This window comes from Mustela erminea, chromosome 13 (assembly GCF_009829155.1).
Source record: "Mustela erminea isolate mMusErm1 chromosome 13, mMusErm1.Pri, whole genome shotgun sequence".
Taxonomy (NCBI): Eukaryota; Metazoa; Chordata; class Mammalia; order Carnivora; family Mustelidae; genus Mustela; species Mustela erminea.
In genome coordinates this window covers 70,527,732-70,541,053 of record NC_045626.1, presented here as the reverse complement: position 1 = coordinate 70,541,053, position 13,322 = coordinate 70,527,732, and the positions used below count along the sequence as shown (strand labels likewise).

The following is a 13,322-nucleotide window of genomic DNA, read 5'->3' as shown; positions in this document are numbered from 1 at the left end:
GAATTTCCCTAAAATGTTTGGAATGGGGAAAAAAGTATTACACTCTGTGCTACAGGAGGTGACACGTAAAAAGAGAAATTGGTGTTTGTTGTTGACGAGTAAGTTGTATGTATAATGAGGACACTTAATTCTAACTGAAGTTTAAGGCCTAAATTTTAACTAAAATGAGCGATCTTAATTGATTTGCTCTAAGTACTGAAACTCTCATACTTTAGTGAGATGTAGGCTACTTTTTGGTGGATGTAAACCCAAATTTTTATTGCACCGCTAGTTTGTTGTGCTCACTGACCATTAGAAGGAGTCAGAAGAGCCCAGCACCAGGAAAGGTTATGACACATCTCACAGGATGAGAACTCAGGTTAGGAGCTGCAGACATTGGCGGGGGGGGGACTTTTGTCACAGTGCAAGCCACGTTCAGATGAAAGGGTCTGCATCCCTGCCTGGTCTGGTAGAGGCAGGAAGGAACCTACCTTGGTTTGCCTCATACCTCTGAATGCAGCAGGTCTTTGGGATACCTGGTTAGGGGACCAGCATGGCTAGCTCTAGGGTCTACTTTCAATATTTCCAAACAGGAAAAAGACTTTTTTGCTTGTGATGGGTAAATAAAAAAGGAATGGAGGGTGGATAATTTGATGACAAGCCTAGAATCTTAGATGGTTTCATCATCTATATTTTAAAGGTTTATTTGGAGGGTATTAAGTTTAATTAAAATCATTTATCAGAAAGGTCAAATAAGATAATCTGTCTTGGTTATTCTTAAGCAAGTATAATTTGTAATATTTTATTCAAGTGCCATTTCAAAATTTACTGCTGATAGCAAACATCTTTTTAGTTGTTACCTGGAACAAAAGTAGTTCTTGGACATCTCCCATGGAAAATTAAACACATGTTCTCTGGGATTTCAGCATCCTTTAATTAAACATGAGCTGCCCATGTCGGAATGCTTGGGACTGAATGAAAAATAATTCCAAATTACAGGTTTTAATGCTAGGACTATTACCTGGTTCATCATTTTTAGCTATTTTAGCAATGTGTCATTGCTTTTTCCTTTCTGGGACATTTTATTCCTGCTTGAGAGTTTTTTGGGGTACTTAACTAGTTGAAATTGTTTGGAAGACCTGCTAGCAAGACCAGTATAGGATCCCCAAAAGCAGACTTTTCTCCTATTGAATCCAGAGGGGAAGGTGCAGCAGGAACCTTGTTTTATGTACTAATACTTTCTGTAGTATACCCTGTTTCCTCCTTTCTGTTAGGTATGATTTTAGAGCTGAAGAGAGTGCTATGCTGAAAACTGGGTACTTTCAAACAATTTAAGCTTTAAATATTGGTTGGTTGCTACTCATAGTGGAGGAGGAAGTATTTAAAGGGGCTAAATATTTTAATGGTTTAAAGTAGGTGGTTTACAAATTATTTTGTTAACAAGTGTCTAGGCACTCTCTGAGGAGCCAGAAAACTGATGTAGTTCTCTTTTGTTCTAGGTTATACTACTCCAACTGCCCCCCAGGCATACAGCCAGCCTGTCCAGGGTTATGGCACTGGTGCTTACGATACCACCACTGCTACGGTCACTACCACCCAGGCCTCCTATGCAGCTCAGTCTGCTTACGGCACTCAACCTGCTTACCCAGCCTATGGGCAGCAGCCGGCAGCCACCGCACCTGCAAGGTAAGGCCACACTCCCCTAGTTCCTACGCTAGGGCACATCAGCCTGTTTCGGGAAAGAGCAATTATGCACAGTTAGAGATTCCAGGACTTCTTTCCTTTTTAATGGTCACTCTTAACATACTTACCTTTAGAGGTTCACTGTGTGCTTATAGTCATCACAGTAATGCTTTAGGATGCATCACAGACACATTGTTCTCCATTTAGTAGAAAAATGGTGCCATCCAGAGGCCAAGATGAGGAATGTCACTGGCCAGATGTCTAGTTTCTAGACATCCAGTTTTAAAAGAGTGACCTTTTAGGGTAGGAGGAGACTATTGTATTTACTTTACCAAATCCAGAAAAAAAAAAAAGAGTGTGTGTTTTCCTTCACAACAGAACAACTGATAGAATTGTACTTTTGGTTTTATTGACTTTGTAAATGGATAACAGCTCTCTCTTTGGGAAAAACATGGCAATTCACAGTACAGGGGAGGTGGGAAGTCATACACTTGTGTCTTGGTGGAAAGAATTGACATTTTTTTTTCTGTATTATGTAGTGGCTTGGTCATCTAAATATCGTAGGCAAGTATGTATTCTTAAGTGGGTACCTTGCTTTGGGGTGAATATTTGGGCAAACAGTTTCATACTCCATGACTAATGAGCAGGTAAATAGTATTGATTATTACTTAACAGAAGATTTCAGGTCTTTGCTTTAGGCAATGCACATAGGTGGCTTCTGCATACAGTCTTGAAGGAACATTGAATTCTGATTTGAAAGAAGACTTTTTAGGGAATAAACAAGAGATCAACTTGTAACCTAGACTTTTTGCCTACTGTAGAGGTAAGAACTTAGCTCTGGCAAACACTCATGAAATTACTTCTAAAGTGCACAGTGAGTAATCAGAGCTACTTAGTAGTTTACATCTACTAGAGATCCTGTGCAGTAGCTAGACTAAACTAACTGATTCCTGTAGGGTTCCCTTTCAGTTGACCTAGGTATTTCAGAATGTTACCAGCTGTTTGAAGTCCCATTTGATGATCCATTGCAACAGTATATCCAAGCCATAGCTGGAGTGGGAAGTTATATATCAGTTGGTTTTGTTTTTTATTATTGGAGGGGGGCTCCTTTTTTTTCTTGATTTTCAGTCCTTACCACTTTAAAACCGTCTCATGATCAGTGTCAACTACTCCCTTTTCCACTGGAAAGAGGGGGCTTGTGACCCTTTTCAGCTCTGGAGAAACCAGTACTTCCACATCCTTATCTGGTTTGCCTGCTTCTTGGGGGTGTGCTTACTATAGCTGAAGCTCACTTTGCTGCAGTCTTCTTGCAGACTGTTAGGGCTAAAAGGTAATAGAAAACCCTGGGGATTTTGTTTTGTTTTTTTCCTTTGGGACTGGGATTGGTTTTTATTATTTAATATTTCCCAATTCAAGCATTGCTGGGAGCTGGGGCTGGAGGGGGTGATTCCCTCCCCTATTCGGGTATTTCCATATGGAGACTTTCAGGCAAGGTTAGATTTATTTATGGAAGTCCAAGTTAGAACATGTATTTTCAGGTCTGTTCTTAATAAATGAGAAACTTAAACACAATAATCCAAATTTATAAATGCTGTGAACTTATATAAATGTTACTTTAACATGACACTTTGCATTATTGTCAATTTTTTGTCTGTCTTCAGTAGTCCCTTTTGGAAAAAAAGCATTTTCTTCCCTAACAAATCACCTCCCCTCCCAGATCACTGAAATTGGCAATAGAAAATACTGTAACTGCCTTTGATAGCAGTGGAACGAGTGGAACATGTTGGTATCTCATCTGTGGATGTGATTAATTCTCCCCCTTAGTGTTCTCTTCCAGCAAATACAGTTGGACCAAGACTGGGTTTGATGGAATTCAGTTGACAATTGTATTTACTTCCAAGCTCAGTCCTAACATTGCATGTTGCTCAGAGGTTATAGAGTTCTCACCCACTTTTATGGCTGAGGGGGAAAAAGTCTTACTTTTTTATTTCTCCTTTTAGACCGCAGGATGGTAACAAACCCGCTGAGACTAGTCAACCTCAATCTAGCACAGGGGGTTACAACCAGCCCAGCCTAGGATATGGACAGAGTAACTACAGTTATCCCCAGGTACCTGGGAGCTACCCCATGCAGCCAGTCACGGCACCACCATCTTATCCTCCTACCAGGTCAGTGTCTTTGTTCGCACAGCCAGCAAGCTAGTAGAGTAACAGTTTTTCTTTCAGGCTATTGACCATCTTGCTTCTTCCTCAGGTGAAATAGGTTATCTGACTCTCCCCGTGATGAGCCTGACCACAGATTGTTACATTAAAACTTCAGTCTTAGGTTGGCCGTAACTCCTTCTCTAAACACAAAAACATTTTTACCACTCTACGTTCTTCCTTTTAATTTCGCTATTTTAGTTAATTCAGACAGATGAGAAACAAGTATATGAAAGCAGGTAAACCCAACCGTAGAAGCCACCTCCAGTGTAGTTTTAGGATGGGTAAAGTGGAAGACATGAAAAGAAAGAAACTTCATTTTAATCATTTTATGTTTAACCTCACTTGAGGTCCATTCACACACAACTCTTTTTTTAATATTTTGTTTCTTCGACAGAGAGCACAAGCAGGGGGAGAGGGAGAGGGCAGGCTTCTTGCTGAGCAGGGAACCCAGTGTAGGGGTTAACTCACTGAGCCACCCAGGCACCCCCATGCAGAAGTCTTTTAATGATTGGGCCAGGACCTTTCATCTACAGGTTTATTCTGTACTCTCTGTCCTAAGTTAACCACCCTAACAGCTACAGAATCTCATTTGGGTTTCTTGTAAAGTAGAGGAAGAACTTCAAGTTTTCCCACTTATATTTAATTAGAAGCAGGTTTTCAAATGAACTGTCTGAATTGTTTTCTAAAGTGTTAACTTAGTTTTGGTAGAGGTAGCATTTCCCTTTTTTGCACTCAGTGTCATTGATTTACACATGAAAGTGCAGCAGGTGTGAACAGGTTTGTGAACAAAATACAGCTGACTTGGTAAGTATACAGAGTAGAGCATCTGTGGGCAGGGCTTACAGCAGTTCTTCCGCAGAGCCCACCTGTGCCTGTGCTGCTGGGGGTGGTTGATCTGGCCCATTGAATAAACACTACACTGAAGAGAAGCTATTGAGTCCATACAGCCATGTTGGGAGATAGGATAGCAGCTTAGTTTAGTCGTACTTTTAAATACAGTGTCTTTATTTTCATTTCCATAGTTCATCTAAAGTTTAATAGCAGTTCTTTCGAGCTTTATTTCTATGTAAGAAGGTACCCTTGGTTAGTTCCCTGTCATGTGGTTGTCATGTCAAAAGATGAATACTCTTAATACTTAATACTCTTGTCTAGGGCCTTGATTCTGAAATTTCCTTATCCATCTTAAGATTTCGTAGATGATCAGGCATGTCTGAAAGTTTAAAACTGTATACAATGTATAGCGAAACAATATGAAACTTGGACAGATGTCAGAAGATTGCCATATTTGTGTGGCCACACACACATCAGGCAGCCTGTACCTTCAGAACAGTCACTGTCGTGACTGAAGAATTGTTGGAGGCAGACTTGGTCCACCGTGGCTTTTCCTCTGAGTACACATGCACACATTCTTCCCTGAATGCAGGAAACACCATATTCCCAAATTTGCCTTGAATTTACTTGAAAACTATGGTTTTAAGGGGGTGGGAGGTAAAAGAGGAGACTCCTAAGGGTTATATAATGTTACAGATTCGTTTTTAATAGTTTTCCCTTGTTTTGCATTTAAAACTTTGTTCTGAATACCAAAATACTCACTTATTTTAAATTGAAACTGTTGATTGTAGAAAGTGTTTTTAAGGGTTTCTATGTCACGTGCTATGAATATCTTTTATATTTAGGGGGCTTGAAGAAGTAATGACCCTCGCCTTCCTAAAAACCTTTTTTTCTTTTTTTCAGCTACTCCTCTACACAGCCGACTAGTTATGATCAGAGCAGTTACTCTCAGCAGAACACCTATGGGCAGCCGAGCAGCTATGGACAGCAGAGTAGCTATGGTCAACAAAGCAGCTATGGGCAGCAGCCGCCCACTAGTTATCCCCCCCAAACTGGATCCTACAGCCAGGCTCCAAGTCAATATAGCCAACAGAGCAGCAGCTACGGGCAGCAGAGTGAGTTGCTAAGAGAGAAAACCAAATAAGAATGATTATGTTTGGAGTTTCTGAACATCGGGAAATGGTCTTTATGGTTGTTTACTTTTGGACTCCAGGGCATCTTTAGGTCATAACATCCTGGCTAACCGCTTGGATGTCCCATTAAAGACCTGAGTGCTTTTCTCCAATTTAATTGGTAGTAGGCCTTGCAAAGAAAGAAAGAGCTTGTAACTAACCAGAGAAAACATTTTAAGATGCCAGCCTTGCTCTCTGAGGAGGTATTACATACAGTGAGTGAAGCTGGCATTTCTGTGGCCTGCCCACCCCAACTTATTAAAAGGGCATGAACAGATAGCTCTGAAGACTAGTGCAGTTTTGTGTGTGGGTTTTTTTTTTTTTTCTTTCTTTCTTTCTTTCTTTTTTTTTTTAACTGCAGTTTTGGTGGTCAAGTAATGTTGTATTTTGGGTTTGGTTTTTTTACATCTAATCAAAAAAAGGGGGGAGGGGTTCTTCTCATAGAACACTTAGTTTTACATGGAGAAGTAACCAAAAACTCAAAACTGTCTTCACAATTTAATTTTTACCTGGATAGTTGTTTTTTAATGAAACTCCATCCATGGGCATGTTTCATTCCGGCTATGAGATGAGTAGTGCTTCTTGATGGAGCCCAAGCTTCAGCAACATAATAAAGCCCTAAGAAACCTGCCTCCGGTTTTTGTTTCTTGAGAGTAGTTTAAAGAAGCAGGTTTTGGAGGCATCATAGGATACAAAACCCTGTAAACTGTTGACCAGAGGGCTTTTTCTTACTTGGGTGTTTTATTCCCAGGCTAACTATGTAAGGTTACCTCAGCTCTGTTGAACCTGCAGTTTTTGTTAAAGTTAAAAGCTCCTACATGATTAGAGGTGCTTTGTTAGGTTTAAAGAAGATGGTGCCTTGGTTAGTGCCTTGCAATTGAGCATTCTGTGATTCCAGGAGAAGTACGACTGGCAGTGGTTCAAATGCTGGTCCATGGCTTACAGATGTGACTCTTTCCTCAGGTTCATTCCGACAGGACCACCCCAGTAGCATGGGTGTTTATGGGCAGGAGTCTGGAGGATTTTCCGGACCAGGAGAAAACCGGAGCATGAGTGGCCCTGATAACCGGGGCAGGGGAAGAGGGGGATTTGATCGTGGAGGCATGAGCAGAGGTGGGCGGGGAGGAGGACGCGGTGGAATGGGGTAAGAGCAAACCTTTTCTCCTTTTACCTAATTTTGTTTCATCCATAGGATTTTCAATGGAAAGAAGGGACTGAAAGACATAAGAAATTTATTTCTGCATTTCCATGGACAATCAGTTGAGCCCAGGCCATCTTCTAAAACATGGAAATGTCATCTTTGTGGCATAGATTAAGTGGCAGTTCGCTTATTTCCCTGCCAGTCTACTTCCTTGGGTTGGGGAGAACAAAGAATGGTTTTGAAACAAGAGCTTTCAGTTCCCTTCATGGTTTCCAGAGGTCAAAAGCCTCTGTGGGTAATAGATTTGGGATGGAACACACACAACCCTTCTAACACCCCTAGGTTTTTAACTAATTACCTCTGAATGGTTGTCTTGAAATACCTGGTGTATATATACTGCAGAAAAGAAATGGAGCTGTTTTCCACAGTGTTTGTCCCCAACTTCTGTTTGTACTTGGAATTGTTGAACGTAATGATGAAGATCTTGGTCCCATAACCCCTGAACTATGGCCTGAAGTGCACCTGGTACACAGAAAAGTCTAAAAGTTTTTTGCAGAGTAATGTATATAGTTACAGGATCACTCCCTATTTGGAGATTTTGGAAAGTCTAAATCGGTTTGACCATTTTGATTGATGGCACAATCTGGTTTAGAAAACTTTGTTTAGATCAATAACATAACCCTGCTATCTGTGCCTGCCCCTCCCCTCCCTTGTCCTACCCCTTCTTCCCTATCCGGTGTCTGTACTTTAATGAAGGTGAGGTATACTGTTGGTGGTTAACATAATCCAGAAGGTTTAGTTCTGTGTGTGTTCTGTCCCTATATAAACTAGTAAAAAAAAAAAAAAAAGTTATGCAGAATGTTACATATTAAGTATAAATTGGATTTGGTGCCACCATTGGTTCAAGAAAAAATTGGGTAGGGTTTCTTTTTATAGATGTGGACTTCAAAATTAGATAAAAAGTTAATCTTTAATTTTTGTGTTCTCATATTTGTATCCTATTGAAAGATAACTGATTGAAAATATGGTTCTGCATAACTTAAAAGTCTGGTGAAATCTTTATTGGAAGAAACAGTTACTTGACAACATAAAAAAATTGATGAACAATTTGGTATTAAGTAAAATCAGACTGATTTGGAGAATGTCATTCCATTATAAAGGTTTCACTTCTTTATGGATGTTTTAAAATAGACATAGACACTTGAAATTACTATCATCACATCTTCTCCAATCACCTAGAATTCTTAGTATTTTCCAATTGCAAAAACAATTTCGAGTTCATTCATTTTAATACTCCAGAAGTGATAATTCTACTAATTTTGCTAGTAGAGGAATCCCCTCTTTCTGGACGAGAAGTCTCTCCTGGAGCCATAGAAAAAAGTTGTGGCTTTCCCCCCAGGTTTTTCAACTGACTGTGAAGCAGTCGGTTGGATCCCTTGGGGACAGGACAGGGGCATTCTCCCCTCCCCTCTTTTTTACTCTGGTGTGGTGATGGTTTTCAGTGTCTTCTGCAGGTAAGGCACTCAAATGTTGTTAACATGCCCTTTTTCATTGCCTCAGTATTTTGATATTTTCATTGGCTGTTAAACGTGGAAACTTTTTAACATGCTTTGTCGCATTTATATGCTACAGGTTACAAAGTGAGAGCCTTGTATACACTTCAATACTTAAAAAGTACCCGTACTCAGTACTCAGCCGGCAGCATAATGAAAAGTGGGACTAGACACGGTGTCCATATGGAGAGGAAAAATATACATAGAATATTTTTAACAAAATGTATTCATTGTATAAATGGAATCCTTCTGTAACTTTGGTAACTGCATACTTGTTATTTGGTAATGAACCAGAGGAGGTATAATACTCTAGAATTGTGTAACATTAAAGTGTAAACTTTTGTGTTTAAAGAGAGAGAACATTTTATGGTGTGTACTTTTAAAAAGGAAACAAAGCTGCATGCAACAGCTTGAAATTGTATATTCAGGTATTAAAGGTGCAATACTGGTTAGAAAAATCTCAGGGCCTCCCAGTGAGGAGCTGCCTTTATTTAAATCTTAAAGGAAAAATAAGAAAGACCCATCATGTTCCCTTCCCCAATTTACAGTATGTAAGGCAGTCATTTTATACTGCTGTCATCACTGTCCTCAACTGATGTGTCTATAAAGTTGCACCCCCAGTCTATTGAGCCTTGATATTTGTTGTAAATTCTCCTTTCACAGCGATTGTTAAATCCATTAGTTCCCTGAATTGTATGGCTTTATGCTGAAGATTGGCTGGATGCGTCCTCTGATGTGTGTTGTAGGCGTTTAATGTGGTTGTCTCCTGCTTTATTACACTCTGTGACTTGTTAGGAAGCCTCACTTGGCTCTCCCCTAGGAGAGGTTGAGGGTGCACCTTTATGAACATGGAAAGCAGTTGCCCCTGCTTGCTACTCCTCTCTGCAACCAAACTCTCCCTGTTTTTCAGCTGATGGGGTGGGTGTTTGGGATTGATTCTTTTCGCCCCTATTTGCCAAGTATTGCACTATTAATACCAGCCCCCGAAATGAAAGGAACCAACCACACTGGTGTGTACAATCAGACAAGCAAGGTTGTATATAAAGGAAATTTGAGCAAGCTGCCCTGAAGAAAGGCATAGTGACGAGATGAGAGAGATGCATTGTTTGGAGATGTGTTTAGCCAGTGCCCTTCTTCCCCACGAGCCCCCCCAAGGCTCAGAGCGGTACTGGCTTTTAAAGGGAAAGGCCTTCATTTCTTCGTTTATCCCCCCAGCAGCGCTGGAGAGCGAGGTGGCTTCAATAAGCCTGGTGGTAAGTTTTTGAGTATTACCATGGATAGTGTTTAAAAAAAAATACAGTCAGTTTCTAGAAAACTATAATTTTTTATTAGTTTCATAAGCGGTTTAAAAATGATCTATACAAAGAGACTAATGGGTACTGCCGGCATTGTCTTAGGGGTAATAAGGTTAACCTATGGTTACAAAACAAAGGGTAACTTGAAGTATTGAGCAACTGCTTCTGTAATGTGGGGGAGAATACGTTTTTTAAATTTGGTACGTTTGGAGGAAAATTTTTGACTTAAATTTAACACTAATTTGGCACATAAGCTTTGAGAGTGTATTTGGTTAATGGTTTAAAAGCAAACCAGAAAAAAAAAAAAAAAAAACCCTAGCAAATATTTCACAAATGTTAAAGGGGCACTGCTCCATTTTAGCAGTGCGGGTCATTTTGAGTTTAATGAAGCCCCATCAAATGGTGGTATAGTAGATAGCTATGTGTGTTTGTAAGGTTTATAGCTTGCAAGACGTGCACTAATAATATTTTATATGATCTTTCCTGGTTGGCAGGACCCATGGATGAAGGACCAGATCTTGATCTAGGTAATTTTGAATTCTTGAATTTTGTATCATGCCTTATAAATGAACAGCACAGAAGTAAGTTCCTGCTAGAGCTCAGCAGCCTGGGAGATCAGTGTGATAGTCTTGCTGTCAGAGGCAGTTTGGGACTCCTTTTATCATGAGCAGCTACTCACAATAGCGGTGAGCAGTAGAGACTAGTGGGTTAGTCTCTATAGATACAGGACAGTAATTCCCTTGTCTTTTTTCTAAGGCCCACCTGTAGATCCAGATGAAGATTCTGACAACAGTGCAATTTATGTGCAAGGCTTAAATGACAATGTGACTTTAGATGATCTGGCTGACTTTTTTAAGCAGTGTGGAGTTGTTAAGGTAAGTAAAAGTGTAACTGTGAGCAGGAAGATCTTTCAAATCAGCAGAAATTTTAAAGAGATGATGTTAAAAAATTGCTGAATATCTGACTGCTTCTGAAGTTGCCTGACTTTTCTTTCTGGGTATATTGTGGTTTGTTACTTAAAATACCAAAGGGAAAAAAAAACAACAAAAAGAAAACCTTTCTTTTTTTGTAGAAAAATGCCAAACATGCGTGGACATACTTAACAATTCCGTCCTTTTGGGGCGCCTGGGTAGCTCAGTTGGTAAAGCGTCTGCCTTCAGTTCAGGTCATGGTCCCAGGGTCCTGGGATCGAGTCCTGCATCAGGCTCTCTGCTCAGCATGGAATCTCCTTCTTCCTCTCCCTTTTGCTCTTCTGCCTGCTTATGCTCGCTCTTTGTTCTCTCTCAAATAAATTTTTTTTAAGATTTTATTTATTTATTTGACAGATCACAAGTAGGCAGAGAGGCAGGCAGAGAGAGAGGGAAGCAGACTCCCTGTGGGGCAGAGAGCCCCATGTGGGGCTTGATCCCAGGACCCTGGGCCAAAGGCAGAGGCTTTAACCCACTGAGCCACCCAGGCACCCCTCAAATAAATATTTTTTTAAAAAACGAAAAATGAAGGTTTCTTTAAAAAAACAATTACATCCTTTATCATTGTCAGCTTAATATAAGAATACTTACAGTGGGGGCGCCTGGGTGGCTCAGTGGGTTGAAGCCTCTGCCTTCGGCTCAGGTCATGATCCCGGGGTCCTGGGATCGAGCCCCATGTCCAGCTTCCTGCTTGGCGAGGAGCCTGCTTCCCTTCCTCTTTTTCTGCCTGCCTCTCTGCCTGCTTGTGATCTGTGTCTGTCAAGTGAATAAATAAAATCTTAAAAAGAAAAAATAATACTTACACGGACACTTTTTTGTGAAGTACAGATTACAACAAACGGGTTTTGTTTTAAGATTTTATTTATATATTTGACAGAGATCATAAGTAGGCAGAGAGGCAGACAGAGGGGTGGTAGGGGAAGCAGGCTCCCTGCCGAGCAGAGAGCCCGATGCAGGGCTCGATCCCAGGACCCCGGGATCGTGACCTGAGCCAAAGGCAGAGGCTTTAACCCACTGAGCCACCCAGGTGCCCCTTGGAGAATGTTTATTAAACACTACTATGAGGGACTGCTATTCTGGGAATATACTAGGAGCGAACAGGTATGAACTGTTGTAGTTCATGTATAGTGGGAAACTTGGGTTCTTATTAGGATAACTAAGAGAAACTGAGCTCTTGGGAAGGGGGACCAGGGGTCCTCAGGTCAGAAACTCAAAGTTTGGGGCACTTGGGTGGCTCAGTGGGTTAAAACCTCTGCCTTCGGCTCAGGTCATGATCCCAGGGTTCTGGGATCGAACCCCGCATCGGGCTCTCTGCTCAGTGGGGAGGCTGCTTCCCTTCTTCTCTCTCTGTCTGCCTCTCTGCCTACTTGAGATCTCTGTCTGTCAAATAAAAATCTTAAAAAAAAAAAAAAAAAAAAACTCAAGTTTGGGAATCCTGTATTTTGTTTATAAGTATATCACAAGTAACTCATATATTCTGTAATAGACTTTTGGGTTATTTCTAAGTTTGTGGTGTGGAGCCTGTGCTGCAGTGAACACTCTTGTACGTCTCCTGGGGCACAGGACAGTAGTGTGTCCAGTGTGTGTACAGTTGGTTCTTTCCTTCTTCTTCTTCTTCTTCCTCCTTCTTCCTTCTTCCTTCTTCCTTCTTCCTTCTTCTTCTTCTTTTTTTTTTTTTTTTACAGCAATAGAGGGAACACAAGTAGGGTGAGTGGAAGAGGGGGAAGCAGGTACAGAGCAGGGAGCCCAATGTGGGGCTCAGTCCTAAGACCCTAGGATCATGTCCTGAGCTAAAGGCAGACACTTAACCAACTGAGCCACCCAGGCCCCACTGTACAGTTGGTTCTTGTTATTTGCAATAGTTCTGTCAAGTCACTACAAAGACTGAATTAATGGATGCAAATGTGTGCAGGTACATACACATATCTCACATTATAACCCTAAATTTTAAAAACAACTTCCTCTGTATATCTGTTTTCTCTTACAAAGAGAAAATGAGGTTCTGAAGTGACCAGTGATTTGCCTGAGTTGACATACACATTCATCCACCCCCAGGGCCAGAACTTCTTGCACCACTGCCCTGTCCCCACAGTCTCTATCCCCTGGTCATCTCTAGAGGAAGCTGGACTGAGGGGTGGGGGGAAGTATATGTCATTTTAACTCCACTGGACCAGGTGCGTCAGACGACTTAAATGTTTGGCACTCTGTACATGTCCATGAGTGTACAAGCATTGATTCTGAAGTTACAAATTTTAATGAGTTAGGCAGATTTGCAGATACTGAATTCACAAATAATGAGGATCGGCTGTACCCAGTATAGAATTGCTGGTTCTAAAGCTGTGTGCATGTTCGATTTCGTAAGCTGATAGTATGGCTGAGCAACTTAGTGGATGCCGCTAGCATTCCTGAGACCGCATTCACCACATCTTCACTGCTGCTGGGAATCACCTGAAATTTTATCTTAATGCCAGTCTGCTGGAGGAAAATGGAAATGTG

The 13,322-nt window shown here is 40.9% G+C and overlaps 1 protein-coding gene across 5 annotated transcripts in view; it reads left to right on the top strand.

The window, feature by feature from the left end:
- EWSR1 (EWS RNA binding protein 1) overlaps nt 1–13,322 on the top strand; it is a 30,257-nt gene that overhangs the window by 9,242 nt on the left and 7,693 nt on the right. For 2 of the 5 annotated variants that reach the window (XM_032311380.1, XM_032311378.1), the window contains 7 exons: nt 1,479–1,665; nt 3,663–3,830; nt 5,601–5,812; nt 6,833–7,013; nt 9,782–9,816; nt 10,353–10,385; nt 10,615–10,733. In XM_032311380.1, the coding sequence (XP_032167271.1) occupies nt 1,479–1,665; nt 3,663–3,830; nt 5,601–5,812; nt 6,833–7,013; nt 9,782–9,816; nt 10,353–10,385; nt 10,615–10,733 (935 nt within the window). Of the gene's footprint in view, nt 1–1,478; nt 1,666–3,662; nt 3,831–5,600; nt 5,813–6,832; nt 7,014–8,642; nt 8,919–9,778; nt 9,817–10,352; nt 10,386–10,614; nt 10,734–13,322 lie in introns of those variants that run through there. The other 3 variants (XM_032311379.1, XM_032311377.1, XM_032311381.1) reach the window with 2 other exon arrangements.